Genomic DNA, 15,241 nt, shown 5'->3' on the forward strand with positions numbered 1-15,241 from the left:
TAAAAGAATGAAAACTTTGTTAAGACTGTTCTTCTATACTGCATCTATCTTTAGCAAAAAGTTTTCAAAAGCAGTTTGAGCTAAAGTTAAGTCCAACTTGTTCAATGAACCCCACTATCCTTGAAGTCTATTTCCGAAATTCATTTTATATACTGTTGGCTGTTTCTTGTCCACATGAAAGAATATTGCATCTTTTTTTCTTTACACACCTACATTTAACTCATGAACTTACAATATTGTGAATGGAAGCCTGAAATGTACTCAGATAACATTAATGTTTGGCAGACAAGTACCTGAGCCTGCAGTGTTTCTTCACGAAGTTTAGAGAAAGAAAGTGCCTCACGATCTTTCTGCAGCTCATTAATCTGTTCTCGAAGGTGCTTCAACATAATCTATAATTAAAAGAGGAAAGTTATGAACAAGAATATTTTTCCCTAAGAATCATTTAAATAGTGTCATTAAAGTCCTGAAATATAAAATGCTCTGCAGATTACATTGTAAAGAAGGGAAATAAGCAGATGGAACAGAAGTTACTAAGAAAATAGTTTCTTCAATGTATTTTAAATGGACTCGGATAAAGAGCTCCCTTGATAGGGTTTTGAAGCAAGTGAATATCACACCATTTGTGTTACATTAAAAGGTACTGTAGAGTGGGATTAATAGACTAAATTTGGAAGAGTGGGATGTACAAGTCGAGTCAAGGCTGGACAAATTGCAGATGCAGAGACAAGGCTGTAGAAAGAGGAAGAAGGAAGTTAAGTTGAATTTCAAAGATGGATCAACAAAATAAAAATATGCAACAGAATGGAGATAATGGAAAAAGAAGGACACGCAACAACATGCCATTCTCCCACAAACTTCAGAGGGTCGGAGTTTATGTAGGATTCAGCATGAGACACCAAAAAGATGATGCTCCCCTCCCCCAGAAGTCAAAATCATAAGAATTATTATTTCAATTCATGATTAGCAATAATTTGGGGGGGGGGGGAGAGTAATGAGGCAATTTGGCTGATATGCGACACAGAGAGTTGACATGCTTATTAATTTAGCAGGAAACTGATCAATTGATTTTAATATATTGTATTAACTTGTGCTAACTATAGAGATTATGATAGAAAGTAAACTAGCATGTTTTATTCTTGAAATTATTATTTGGCATAAGATCTTACCTATAATATTGTTAAATTGTTAGTTTAAGTCAGAAGGACATGGGGTGTCCTCATACATAAAAAAACTGAAAGCTAACATGCAGTTATAACAGGCAATTAAAAGGCAAATGATATAGAAGATTTTATTGCAAGAAAATACGAGTACGAGTAGAAGTGCCTTTAATTATACACTCAGTGGCTACTATGTTTATAGTCTTCTGCTACAGAGACCCATTACTTGAAGGTTGGACGTGTTGTATGTTCAGATATGCCCTTCTGAACACAACTGTTGTAATGCATGTTATTTGAGTTATTGACGTTTTCCTGTCAGTGTGAACCACTTTGGTCATTCTCCTCTGACCTCTCTCATTAATGAGGCGTTTTCATCCACAGAGCTGCTGCTCACTGGCTTTTTCTTTTTTTTTGTACCACTCTCTGTAAACTCCAGAAAATCCTCGGAAATCAATAGTTTCCAAGATACTCAAACCACCCTGTCTGACACCAACAATCATTCTAGGGTCAAAATCACTTAGATCATATTTCTTCCCAATTCCGATATTTGGTCTGAATCTCTTGACAATGTCTGCATCCGTTTATACATGGAGTTGCTGCCATATGATTGCTGAATATGTATTTGCATTAACAAGTGTACAGATGTAAATAATAAAGTAGCCACTGACTGTATAATGCTCCAATGTGATTACACCTAGAATATAATGTACAGGTCTAGTCTCCCTATCCTAGGAAGGAAATACTTGTGATTGAGGAAGTGTAGTTAAAGTCAACCTGTTGATTCCTTCAATGATGTGTTATTGTGTGGAAACAGGTCAAGTATTTTGGGACAATACTCTCTTGAACAGTGAGAATAAAGGGTAGATAGAGGAATGATAATTCCTTTGGTTTGATCTGTCTCAGGGTTGTAACTCAGTTAAGATGTTCAGTGTATAGTAAGAGATTACCCTGTAGAAACAAGCTCCTTCTTTTCATAAATTCTCATTTAAAAGTAAAAATATGTTTAAAAAGTGCCCTGTTAACCAAAGGTACTGTAGCTCAGATATATCTGGCTGTTTTGTCTTTGCTTCATAGTGCATTTCATTAATCCAGTTAAAACCTATCGGAACATTTATGATAAAAAATTAAATTTACTCTACAATAGAAGTCTATTAAAGCCAAAAAAGTCCATATCAGTGTTTATATATATTGTATATCTGTGGCAAATGAAACAGTTGGTGCTTTGTTTTACAAACAATTGACAGGGACTCAACAAATTGAGGTAGCCAAAAAGCCAAAAAAGCTGCAGAAGATGAAACTGTGAAATAAAATCAGAAAATGCTGATAAAATTTAGGAGGTTAGGGAGCATCAGTTTCAGTTTAGGTACAGCAATCTGAACTTTGAAGGAAATTCATTGACCCGAAATGTTAACTGTTTCTTCCTCCACAAATGTTGCTAGACTACTGGACTATCCTGCCATCTTGAGATTTTATATTTAGACATGCCTTTGAATGGATTTCAAGTTACAGTACAACTCTGATAGTCTGCTATAATATTTGGAAATGCTGATGGTTTAGCATTTGGGTAATTGGGTACTGATTCTGTGCTCCCTTTTATTCATGGAATCCCATTCCTGTGAGCTCACCTTAAACACATGCATCATCAGTGTAGAAAACAAATTATACCTGCTGGTTACTGAGTCCTTTATAACGTACTGTCTCACTCTGCCTGGTACACTGATTTTCGTGTCCCATTGTCAAACAAAATGTTGTGAAGCCCCTCAAAGCCTCAAAGTGTTGAAAAAAATGGCACTTGATCACATTCCATAAAAAAATTCTACACAAGTCAGAAACTATTCCTTACTCCTCAGTTTAAATATCACATAATATGCAACATATTAAAACAACTGCTCCATTTTATAAATCCACCTGTTTATGAAATTGTGAACACTTAATGATAGTTTTGAATACTAATACAGTGTAAGTTGTGTTGCATTTTAAGTACGTTGCCTGTACCTCTTGAGCAGTGATTTTATTTGTCAATTCAGCCACTTTCGAGGAAGAGTGTTCCAACGCATGCTGAGTCAATAGCTGTTCTATTTCTTGTTGATGAGATACTTTTAATGCTGCAACATGCTCAGAAACATCATCTTGTGCTCTATAGCAAAAGAGAAAAGCATTTAATTATGCTACTTTATGCAGTATGTTATTATCAAACACCAGCCAAGACCTAATACACAATGCTCATTCTAACCAAAAACATCAATTTTAGATATGTAAGACCATAATTTCCTTCTATTTTTCTGCCAGATTTCTTTTTGGCTCAGTTGCTACCCAAGTCACCTTATGAGTGCAATGCTGGATTCCAAGACTAGAATATAAAAAGCAAGTACGATATTTTGGTCAAGTACTCAAGCTGGAAAGCCCAGCTCTTCAAGTTAATATAAAAGTCTTTTGTTTCTGAGGAACTGTTTATTAAATTGCCTTCACACGCTCAGTACCTTGCATTGAATTAAGCAGTTTGGACACAAGAAACACAAAATTATACAGAACTGTAAAAATAATCAGCATCACAGAACAGAATATCTGGTTGAAGGATAATTGTCAGGAAGGGCCAATGGAAATAATTTATGTCCACTATAATAAATACTAAGGTCAATTTTCCCATTTCCTGGTCGTAGTCTTCCACTTATTCTTTAACAAGCACCTTCAAATACAAAACTGTCAGAACTTACTAAGGAAATTATTTGTTAGATTTGACTACAGAACAATCACCACTATCTTCAATATATTTGAAGTTCTGAAGTTCTGTGACATATTACACAGAGAATTAAATTAATTTAGCAAATATATGCACAAAGCGTGTAAGTGAAAGGCTCATTTCAGTGAGTAAAAAGATATCAATTAGAAAATTAAATGAAACTGCAACGGGAGCCAAAATTACCAAAAAATAATAAATACTGTTTGCTTTGAGAGGACTACAACTGAAAATTAGATAAGTTAGGCTAACTATTGAATCATAGTGAAACCATACTCACAAAATACCGTTTGCAATTCTAGTCGCAATACCTTTAAAAAGATGAAGGATAGGATACAAAAAATATGGTGCCAGAACTGACTGGAACGCTCTTTCCAAAGGAGAATGTTTAGAGATTATTTAAGAGAAATTTCAGAGTTAAGACAATCTTGATTTCAGGTTGCGGAAAGTACCGAACTAGAGTCTATCTTTGCAAGACGTTCATCCAGAATGCATTTTAGAGGAGACGAGTTGACAAAGTGAGGGAGGAAAGAACTATTATGCTTATAGAGTTAAATGGAAAGTATGGGGAAAGGCTTAAGTAGGGAACAAACACCATTCTGGACTTTAGTTAAACGGCCTGGTTTTGAGCTACATAACGTAGGCAATGATTTTTTTGCAGGATGTGGTAATATAATATTTATATTTTTTTTTCTAATTTTTTTTACATCTGTTTCAGCTATGTCCAAAATGCCATTGATGCTAGATCCTGGGCACATTTTATATTGAGGTAGTGAGTGAAACAAAACTGAGGAGGACAGGCAGCTTGCCTTTTAGTAGCCCTCAAGTAAAGACATCTAGGTTATGAAGTAGCAGTGGGAATCAAGGAAGAGCTGATTAGTGATCTTCCTCTTGGTATCATCCCACCAAATACAATAATTACTCCAGTGCAATCTAGCCAAATTGCAGTCTTACTGAAACAAATACAATCTGCCTTTACCTCCTCGCTTCACTTTCAAACTGGGCTAATTTTACTCGTTGCTGATCTATTTCCAGTGTTAACCTTTCAATGTTGTTCTTTAATATGCCATTTTCTTTCAAAACGTCTGATATATGAAAACCAGAAAAATCATTTGGCTGATAAGCTTTTTCATCAAAAGTTGCTGGGAAAGATACAATGGACTCTTTGCTCTTCTTGGACTTCCTGGTGGACTTCTGTCGTGCATCAAGTTTGTCTGCAGGCATTTTATTACTAAGGAGCACTCTTCTCTCTGTCTGAAGGTGCTCTAATGTCTTTGAAAGCTCTTGTATTTCTCGGTTTTTAGCAGCTAGTTCTAAATTGAGTTTTTCAACCTTAGCTTGATGATATGTATTCTGCATATGTTGGTCAACCATTCTAAGGGAGCTTTCTTCTCTTTCCATCAGCTTCAATTCCGCATGATAAAGCTGATTTTTCAGCTTTTCAATGTCACCTCTGAGACGATTTTCTTTGGATTTGTGAGCTTCTTTTAACTTGAGAATTTCCTCTTCAAGTATCTTCATTTTTGGATCAGGATCATCTAATCTTTCCTCTTCATGTATTAGCTTTTGCATTAGAAGTTGTTCGAGTTCTGAGACTCTCTGTTCATACTGAATCTGGAAAACACACCACATGAAAGTTTATTAAATTTTGTGTTATGAATAGGAATGATGGGTGAGCACAACATAACATTTTATATCTAATGACATAATGGTCAAATTGTTCCACATTAGGAAAACAGAAAGGGAGAGCATTATTTAATCAGCGATAGATGGGGAAATATTGATGTACAATTGTGTATTATATACATTATACACAACCAAATGAAACCATGTTCCTCTGGACCATGGTGCACCCACAATACTTACACCACATACAGCACATAACAAGTTCCTTAAAGTCATCATAGCTGGGGGTGGTAGTGGGGACAAGCTCTGACTACCTATTAAATGCTCCCAATGAAATGCATCTCAAATAGTCTTTGACAACCGAGTCCAGCTCCAGACTTTCACGTGTCGCTTAGCCACTATGCTGGTAGGACCATTTCTAATGACAAGAGAATGGGCAAAAGTGGATTACTGGCACCTTGAAACCAGTCGCTTTGGGGAGATGGGGCTCATCAGCTGTGGTTGGCAGGTTATCTAAGAGAAGGAAAACTGATCTCAAACTTCCATTGTCTTATGGCTATACCCATTCATAGGGAAGGCTTCGCGAGTAAACACTGAGGGAAAGTTCAGGAGCTGGAGTTCCCATTGAACTGCACTGAGTTCAACGCTGACTGGCAAATCCTCCAACGCCAGTGGTATCAATTAGTCCCTGCCGTTCCTTTGGATTTATCAGCTGCGTGGAGAGTAGGAATCTGCTGCATTGGCAACAATTTGCTCTCCATGTTGTACTGCCATGTCTTGCAAATCACAGGCAGCTAGGATGCAATATCCATGGCTGACCCTGACCAATGGAGGGCCCACATAATACAAAATATTACTACAAATAAGTTAATAAAATACAAAATGCATGTGAAGTGTGCAGCACAGGTGAACAGTAAAGAGAACAGTAAATGGCTCGCTGCCCTAATGACGAGACCTCAGTGATAGCAGGGTATTCATTAGTCTTGCAGCCTAGGGGAAGAAGCTGTTACCCAGTCTGGCAGTCCAGGTCCTGATGCTTCACTGCCTCCTTCCTGATGGTTAAAGGGATTGTAGGATGAGTGGTACGGAACCTCAACAGTGCTTTGGTCCCTTCATATACAACATTCCCATGTTGGACACAGAGGGGAGGGAGACCCCAGTGATGCTCTCTGCAGTTTTTACTATCCACTGTAGGGTCTTACTGTCCCTGTATTTAAGTCCCTTGAGGCAAACAGGAGAGTGCAGCAGATAGTTGCTGCAGTAAATATTACATTGGCCTTTATTACAACAATCCTACTTCAATTATAAAGTGCCCTGGTGGGAACACAGTTGGAATTTTGAGTACAGTTTTAGTTTCCTTATCTTAATTACCACAGTGGGAATGAAACAAAGGATTACCAAATGTGAGATTATAGGGCAGCTTCATATCAGGATAAATTGGATTGACTCAGTCTATATTCTCTAGAGTTTGGAAGGATTATAAGAAATCTCACTGAAGTACGAAATTCTGACATGCCTGACAGGTTGAACAATGGAAGGATGTGTCTATTGTCTGGAAACCTAGAGGCAGAAATCACAGCTTCAGAATATGGGATAAGACCTTTAGGATTGAGACAGATAGAAATATTTTCCAAGGAACTTTTAAAGGAAGAATTTAAAAGGAAGATAAGTTGCTAAATATATTCTTTAAAAAATGAGCTAAATGGATTGTTAGACACAAAAGGCAGGAAGAATTGTGGGGAGAGAGAAGAATAATATACCTATACCACAGCATGCTCATATTTTTATACTGTCATTAGTATTTGACAAGGTGCCGCACATGAGGCTGCTTAGCAAGATAAGAGCTCATGGAATTACAGGGCAATTACTAGCATGGGTGGAGCATTGGCTGGTCAGCAGAAAACAGAGAGTGGGAATAAAGGGATCTTATTCTGGTTGGCTGCCAGTTACCAGTGGAGTTCCACAGGGGTCAGTGTTGGGACCGCTGCTTTTTACGATGTATGTCAATGATTTGGACTATGGTATTAATGGATTTGTGGCTAAATTTGCCGAAAATACAAAGATAAGTGGAGGAGTGGGTAGTGTTGAGGAAACGGAGAGCCTGCAGAGAGACTTAGAATAGTTTAGGGTAAATGGGCAAAGGAGTGGCAAATGAAATACAGCGTTGAAAAGTGTATGGTCATGCACTTTGGTGGAAGAAATAAACCGGCAGACTATTACTCAGATGAGAAGAAAATTCAAAATGCAGAGATGCAAAGGGACTTGGGAGTCCTTGTGCAAGATATCCTAAAGGTTAGCCTCCAGGTTGAGTCGGTTGTGAAGAAGGCAAATGCAATGTTGGCATTCATTTCTAGAGGTATAGAATATAACAGCAGGGATGCGATGTTCAGGCTCTACAAAGCACTCGTGAGACCACACTTGGTGTGCGGTTTTGGACTCCTTATTTTAGAAAGGTTGTACTGACACTGGAGAGGGTACAGAGGAGATTCACAAGAATGATTCCAAGAATGAAAGGGTTACTGTATAAGGAGCGTCTGACAGCTCTTGGGCTGTATTCCCTAAAGTTCAAGAGATGAAGGGGGATCTCGGAGAAACATTCCGAATGTTAAAAGGCCTGAACAGATTAGATATGGCCAAGTTATTTCCCGTGGTAGGGGATTCTAGGACAAGAGGGCACGACTTCAGGATTGAAGGACGTCCATTTAGAACCGAGATGCGGAGAAATTACTTAAGTCAGAGGGTGGTAAATCTGTGGAATTTGTTGCCATGAGCGACTGTGGAGGCCAAGTCATTGGGTGTATTTAAGGCAGAGATAGATAGGTTCTTGATTAGCCAGGGCAACAAAGGGTATGGGGTGAAGGCAGGGGAGTGAGGATGACTGGAAGAATTGGATCAGCCCACGATTGAATGGCCTACTTCTGCTCCTATATCTTATGGTCTTATAGAAATGTTTTTCAGCATGTTGAACAGTATCTACATAATCCATATGACAGTCCACTTTATTGAGACTGGTTTCCATTGTGGTACTGGCTACACTTGAGTAATCACACTGTCAAGTTTGCTGTTGACATGACAAGGGCTCATCACCAACAATGAGATGATTTACAGAGAGAAGGCAGAAGAGCTCGAAGCCTCGTGCCAGGCGAACAAGTCAAAGGAGATAGTTATCAACTTATCACCACTCATCTTGCACCAATCATCACCTTCTCTACATCAGTAGCACAACAGTGGAAACTGTGATCAGTTCCAAACTCACAGGAGTACACATCTCCCGCAATCTTTCATGGTCACAGACACCATTCTACAGAATCAGGAAAGCTCACCAATGCCTCTACTATCTAAGGAGGCTGAAGAGAGCTGGACTATGCGCATCTATACTCATGCCATTCTCCCAGATACACAACAGACAGCATCCTAACAAGATGTAACACTGCATGGTATGGAAACTGCACTGCAGCAGACAGAAAGGCTCTACAACAGGTATTCAGAACTGCCCAACGTATCACTAGCACAAGCCTACCAGCTGTAAAGTGCACAGCAAGGTGCCAGAAAATTGCCAGTAACATCCGACCCACTGTGCTCATGGACTGTTTATCCCACTTCCATCAGGGAGGATGCTACGTAATATTCATGCCAGAACCACCAGACTCAAAAAAAAAGTTACTTTGCCCAAGCAGTAAGGCTGTTCAACATCTCCACCCTTCCTCACTACCAACCACCACTAATTTGTCATTTCCCTTCAGTCACCTTATGTTCGGCTTTTATATTTGGCTTTTTTGATACTGATCACAAAAAAATGACTCTTTCATGTCAAAGTGAAAACAATTCTCTACAAAGTGATCTAAATTAATTACAAATATAAAACATGAAATGATGGATTGCATAAGAATTCATCCCCTTTGATATGACACACCAAATCATCACTGGTGCAACAAATTGGTTTTAGAAGTCACATAGATAGTTAAATGGAGATCATCTGTGTGCAGTCAGGTGTTTCAATTGATGGTAATAATAAAAAAAAAATACACCTGTATCTGGAAAGTCCAACTGCTGGTGAGTCAGTATCATGGCAAAAACTACACCAGAAAGATAAAAGAACATTCCAAGCAGCTCCGTGAAAGGTTTATTGAAAAGCACAACTCAGAAGATGGAAACAAGAAAATTTCCATGAGACTGAATATCCCTTGGAGTACAGTTAAGGCAATCATCAAGAAATGGAGAGAATGTGGCACAGCTGTAAATCTGCCTAGAGCAGGCCATCCTCAAAAACTGAGAGACCGTGCAAGAAGGGTACTAGTTAGGAAGGCCACCCAGAGACCTATGACAGCTCTGGAGGAGTTACAAGCTTCAGTGGCTGAGATGGGAGAGACTGCACATACAACAACTGTTGCCCAGGTGCTTCACCAGTTGCAGCTTTGTGGGAAAGTGGCAAAAAGAAAGCCACTGTTGGAAAAGAAACTCACATGAATTCTTGGCTAGAGTTTGTCAGAAGGCATGTGAGAGACTCTGAAGTCAGCTGGAAGAAGGTTCTATGGTCTGATGAAACCAAAATTGAGCTTTTTGGCCATTAGACTAAACGTTATGTTGGCGTAAGCCGAACACTGCACATCATCAAAAACACACCATCCCTACCATGAATCATAATGGTGGCTGCATCATGCTGTGGGGATACTTCACTGCAGCAGGCCCTGGAAGGTAGAGGGTAAAATGAAAGCAGCAAAATACAGGGAAATCCAGTAGGAAAACTCTGCAAGAGAACTGTGACTTGGGAAAAGATTTTGTTTTCCAGCAAGACAATGACCCCAAGCATAAAGCCAAAGCTATACAGGAATGGCTTAAAAGCAACAAAGTTAATGTCCTGGAGTGGCCAAGTCAGTGTCCAGACCTCAATCGAACTGAGAATTTGTGGCTAGACTTGAAAAGGGCTGTTCACTCACAATCCCCATGCAATCTGACAGAGCTTGAGCAGTTTTGTAAAGAAGAATGGGGAAAAATTGCAGTGTTCAGATTGGCAAAGCTGATAGAGACCTATCCACACAGACTCAAGGCTGAAATTTTGCCAAAGATGCATCTACTAAATATTGACTTGAAGGGGGTGAGTAATCATACAAACAATTATTTTGCGTTTAATTGTAATAAATTTAGACCAATTGCAGAAATTTGTTTTCACTTTGACATTAAGGAGTCTTTTATGTTGAACAGTGTCAAAAAAGCCAAATTAAATCCACTGTGATTCAGCGTTGTAAAACAATACAACATGTAAACTTCCGGGGGGGGGGGGGAGGAGAAGAAGTACTTTTTATAAACACTGTATTTAGTTCTCCTTTACTCTTGTGTACTGGAAATGACATTAAACAAACCTGAGTCTTGGTTTCATAATAACCATATTGTATATACAGTATACATATTCTATATTCTTATATGCAGTGTCTTAGCTTGTAAAGAGTAGCATTCCATAAGCCTCTTACTTTAAATTTTACCTACTTCTGTACCATTATGGGTACGTGAATGTACACTGCAACATCCTTATACTTACACACACCTTGTATCAGCATCTGCCCATCATATATGTGCTTGCCCTGCTCCAATTATAGCTTAAAGAGCAAAACAAAGGTATTGCAAAATATTAGCTGCCAACATTAATGAAAGTCTAAAAATGGTCTTGGGCAGATGAATAACAAAATAGGAAGAACAGGATCTATTAAGTGCAAAAAATAGCACTTTGCACATGAAAAGAGGGCACTCCTCAGAGAGAAAATCATCTGCCTTCATTGGAGAAGGGGTTGCTTTCAAACTGATATTGAAGAGATGATTCATAAGACACATTAAGCACTCATAGCATAAAGGCTTTGGAGAAGCTGGGTGAGCTCACAGTAAGTCAGCAGGATTGGATGGGATACATCCAGGAATCCTGAGGTAAGTATTTAAGGAAATGATAGGGACATTGACTGTATTCTTTCAATGTTCTTTGGAAAGAGGGAGATACCAGAGCATTGGAAAGTAGCAAAAGTTACTCTTGTGTACAAAAGAGGACTTCTGGTAAGCCCAGAAACTATGGACCCATTAGCTTAACCTCAGTGATGTGGGAAAGCTTTTAGAAACATTAATCTGAGATAAGGTTGTTTGTTACATCGGGGAAAAAGGGATTTAGAAAGACAAGTCTGTGCAGATCTGTTAAGGACAAATCAAGTTAATTAATTTGATATAACATTTTTGATAAGTTAAGGTATAGAAATGACAAGAGTAATGCAGTTGATGTGGTGAACATGAACTTCCTGGAGGCTTTCGATAAGGTGCCAAAAACAGGGTTATCCAGGAAACTGAAGCATCTGGCATGAAAGAGACATTGAAAATGTGCGTACAAAGTTGACTAAGTAAAAGTCTATAATGGTTGATTTTGGACTGGAAGAAGGTGAATTGGCATTTCTAATCATTGGTGTTAGGACCATTGCTATTTTTGGATGACATAGGCATCTAAAGTTCTGGATGACACAACACTTGGCAGTGACATTATCAGCAAAGTAGATAGTGATAAACTGCAGAAGGATATAGATAGGATGGTAGAATGGGAAGATGCAGGACAGATGATTTATGATTATAGAGAGAGATGATGAGAGAGATGTGCAATGATGATTTTGGTAGAAAGAATATGGACAGACAACATTGATTGAATAAATGCTACTGTTCTTAATGGGGTACTGGAAGAAAGGGACTTGAGGTATTATGTATAATATATAAAAAAAATCACTCATAGTGGTAGGGTAGACTAAGAAAGCTGGAATTAAGGCATACAAATTCTAGGCTTTATAAGTAGAGGTATCAAGTATAAAATTATGGAACTTATGCTGGAGTTGTACAAACATTAGGCCACCCATTGAAGTTGTGCTCAATTCTGGAAGACACAGTATGAAGTTGTGAAAGCATTGGCAAAGGTCCAGAAAAGATTTACTACAAAAGTTCCTGGAATGAGGGACTACAGTTAGGGAGGCTGGGACTGTTTTCTGAGGAGGGGGAAGGGGAAGTGGACATACAAGTAAACTAAAAGGAAGAGGGAAATGGGCAGAGTACATACCAGGAAGTGGCTATTCCTTCTGGTGGAGGAGTTGAGGTCTCAAAGACATAGGTAAAAAATAAAGAGGAAGAGAATTAAAAGAGACATGTCGAAGAACAATTTTACCTATTGTTTGTTTGGTATTAATTCAGTCCCTGCAGATGTGATAGAAGGAACTGGATAAACAGTGAAAAGTTTCCAGAACTACAGAGATGAGATCAGGTGTTGGAACTAACTGGTTTGGACACAACAGGGTAAATGGATTTTTTTCCATTCCGACACCGTGTAATACATTCCTTGCACTTCTCCAGGTTGAATTTTATTGCAGATATAGTCTAAATTATTTATATATATTACCCTAAGCCTTGTGGAACCTTGCCAGAAACAGTCAAATGAAAGGGAGTCATTAACCATTATCCTATGCTTCCTCCTGTTACCAGTTTTGGATCCAGTATGCCATGCTTTCTTTGAGGCCATGGACTTCTACTTTTCAGATCAACCTGCCATGTGGAACTTCGGCAAAAGCCTTTTTAAATGTACGCAATCTACATTGGTCTCCTTGTTACCTCCTCAAAAGATTCAATCAAGTCAGTCAAATGTAACTTTTCCTTAAAAAACCCATTCTGATTTTCCTCGAATAATGTTATTTTTAAATGGAAGTTTACTTCCTTCAGAATTGATCCTTTCTGTTTTTTTCAATAATACTTTTATTTTTCTGTTGACCTAAATGAAACTGTAGGTATCAGATAAGCAGCTTGAAAGTACAGATATAATGGAACAGTCAAGAAAAGAAGAGCTGGTGTCCTCAGGTGACTTCTTGAGTGCAGATGATGCAATCAAGATGCAGCACAAATAAGGAGAAAACAATGATAAAACCTTGTGAGGCTTTGTTAGAATGAGAAGCCACTGTTGGAAATGGCATCATGTTCCCCAAGTGAGTTATCTACAGCTTTTGTGATACAAATACTTAAGTTGCTCTTAGCTTTAGATTTATCAATCTCTATCGCCAGTAAAATCACCTCTATTAAAATCAGTTGCTTTGAGGGTTCAGTGCAAGGTGTTAAAACAACAACAGTGTCTTCAAGCTGGTTCGGCAGTCAACAATGCTGAAGGATTCTTGCAGATAGCAAACTGGGAAGGGAACAAAATAGCTAGTGTTTAAACATATATAGTGAGAAATGTTTTTGTGCATGTTTCAATTATTAAGGAAAATTTCAAAACACATACTTTTCAAACAAAATTGAAATCCATTACATTTTGAGGTTTCTAAAGGAAATACACACACCTCATGCAATAACAGATAATATTTTAAAGCTATTTTACAGCAAGAGTAGTTAGTAAATATTCTTATCAATTCATTTCCTACATTATGTTACCAGAAAAATGTAAAAGCAAAGCAAATTGTGGCAGAAGTTTACTGATTTTTACATTAAACTATGCCTGGGCAGAGATCTTAAAGCACTGACATGATGTAATGCTGACAGTTTTATTATCATTACAACCACAATGTCAAGCCTAATTTATTTTTATGGAATTGAATGTGGAATACATACAAACCAAATAACAGGGAAAAGCAATATTCTCACCTGTGATACCAAGAGGCAGATGGTATTTTGGCTTAATGCCCAGTGTAAGTGATGAACAGAGAATAAGCAATATACTTTTCTACTCTAAAGAAATCCTATCACATTTGGAGACAGGCACTACACTTCTCTTGCAGCAGGAAAACAAAATGTTTTACTACCAATTGTGAACAAACAATTCTGTAATAGTTCAGCAAAATCTACAAAAAAGGACTGTAGCACAAGCCTCGAAAATTATTTTCATCATGATATTTTTTCAATAAATCCTTTATATTTGATTTTTTATTAAACAATGGCAATAGACTGCCATTCTTAAAGAACACCATAAGTGCCCAATAATTTACTTACATTATATCTTGCAACTCCTGAGCCAGCCTGCAGATGGCAGTGGCAGGAAGCTGAATGATGTGACTGCCATTGTGATGCCACTTCTATGACATCATTCATACCTCACTGAATTTGACATCAAGTTGGCAATATTCCAAGGAAAGTTAAATGTTTTAAAACATGGATCAGAAGTAAACTGAAAATACCATAAATTAGTTAAAATATCACCCTTCCATAATGTGGTCCATTACTTTACAAAGCGCCAATTGTCAAGGGTGCAACTCTCAAAGAACTGAAAAGTTATGAGAAAATGGAAAATACAAAAAGATGCCCAAGATGAGGGCAAACTGAGTACATTTAAAACATTAATAGTGAAAATTCAAAATAAAGATTTAGCCATGAAACACAAATGTACATCAGACAACAGCATCAACACAAAAGAAATAAGAATGAGAAAGGCTGGAAAATCCAAGAGAAATGACACCACAGGGCATAGGAGTGGTAGTGTGCCACCAGGTCCCTGAAGCCTGTCCCACCATTCAATATGATCACAGCTGATCTATGCTGGTGTCAACTCCTCTTCTGTGCCAGATCCCCATAACCAATTCCTCAATCTTGTAAATATTTATTTATCACCCACTTAAGTATATCTGAAATAGTCTCCCTTCGGGGGGCTGACGGTGTGGGCAGACAATTCTAGAGATTTTCTGATTTCAGAGAAGAAATCTCCACTGACCTTAGTTTTAAATGACTATCC

At 38.1% G+C, this 15,241-nt stretch overlaps 1 protein-coding gene across 5 annotated transcripts in view; it reads right to left on the reverse strand.

The window, feature by feature from the left end:
• The window catches only part of cep162 (centrosomal protein 162), a 137,795-nt gene that overhangs the window by 12,457 nt on the left and 110,097 nt on the right, over nt 1-15,241 (reverse strand). For all 5 annotated transcript variants that reach the window (XM_063040318.1, XM_063040316.1, XM_063040317.1 and 2 more), the window contains 3 exons: nt 4,877-5,511; nt 3,156-3,297; nt 294-392 (listed from right to left, as the gene is read on the reverse strand). In XM_063040318.1, coding sequence (XP_062896388.1) covers nt 294-392; nt 3,156-3,297; nt 4,877-5,511 — 876 coding nt within the window. The remainder of the gene's footprint in view (nt 1-293; nt 393-3,155; nt 3,298-4,876; nt 5,512-15,241) is intronic.

Source organism: Mobula hypostoma, chromosome 2 (genome assembly GCF_963921235.1).
Source record: "Mobula hypostoma chromosome 2, sMobHyp1.1, whole genome shotgun sequence".
In the NCBI taxonomy this organism is placed as follows: Eukaryota; Metazoa; Chordata; class Chondrichthyes; order Myliobatiformes; family Myliobatidae; genus Mobula; species Mobula hypostoma.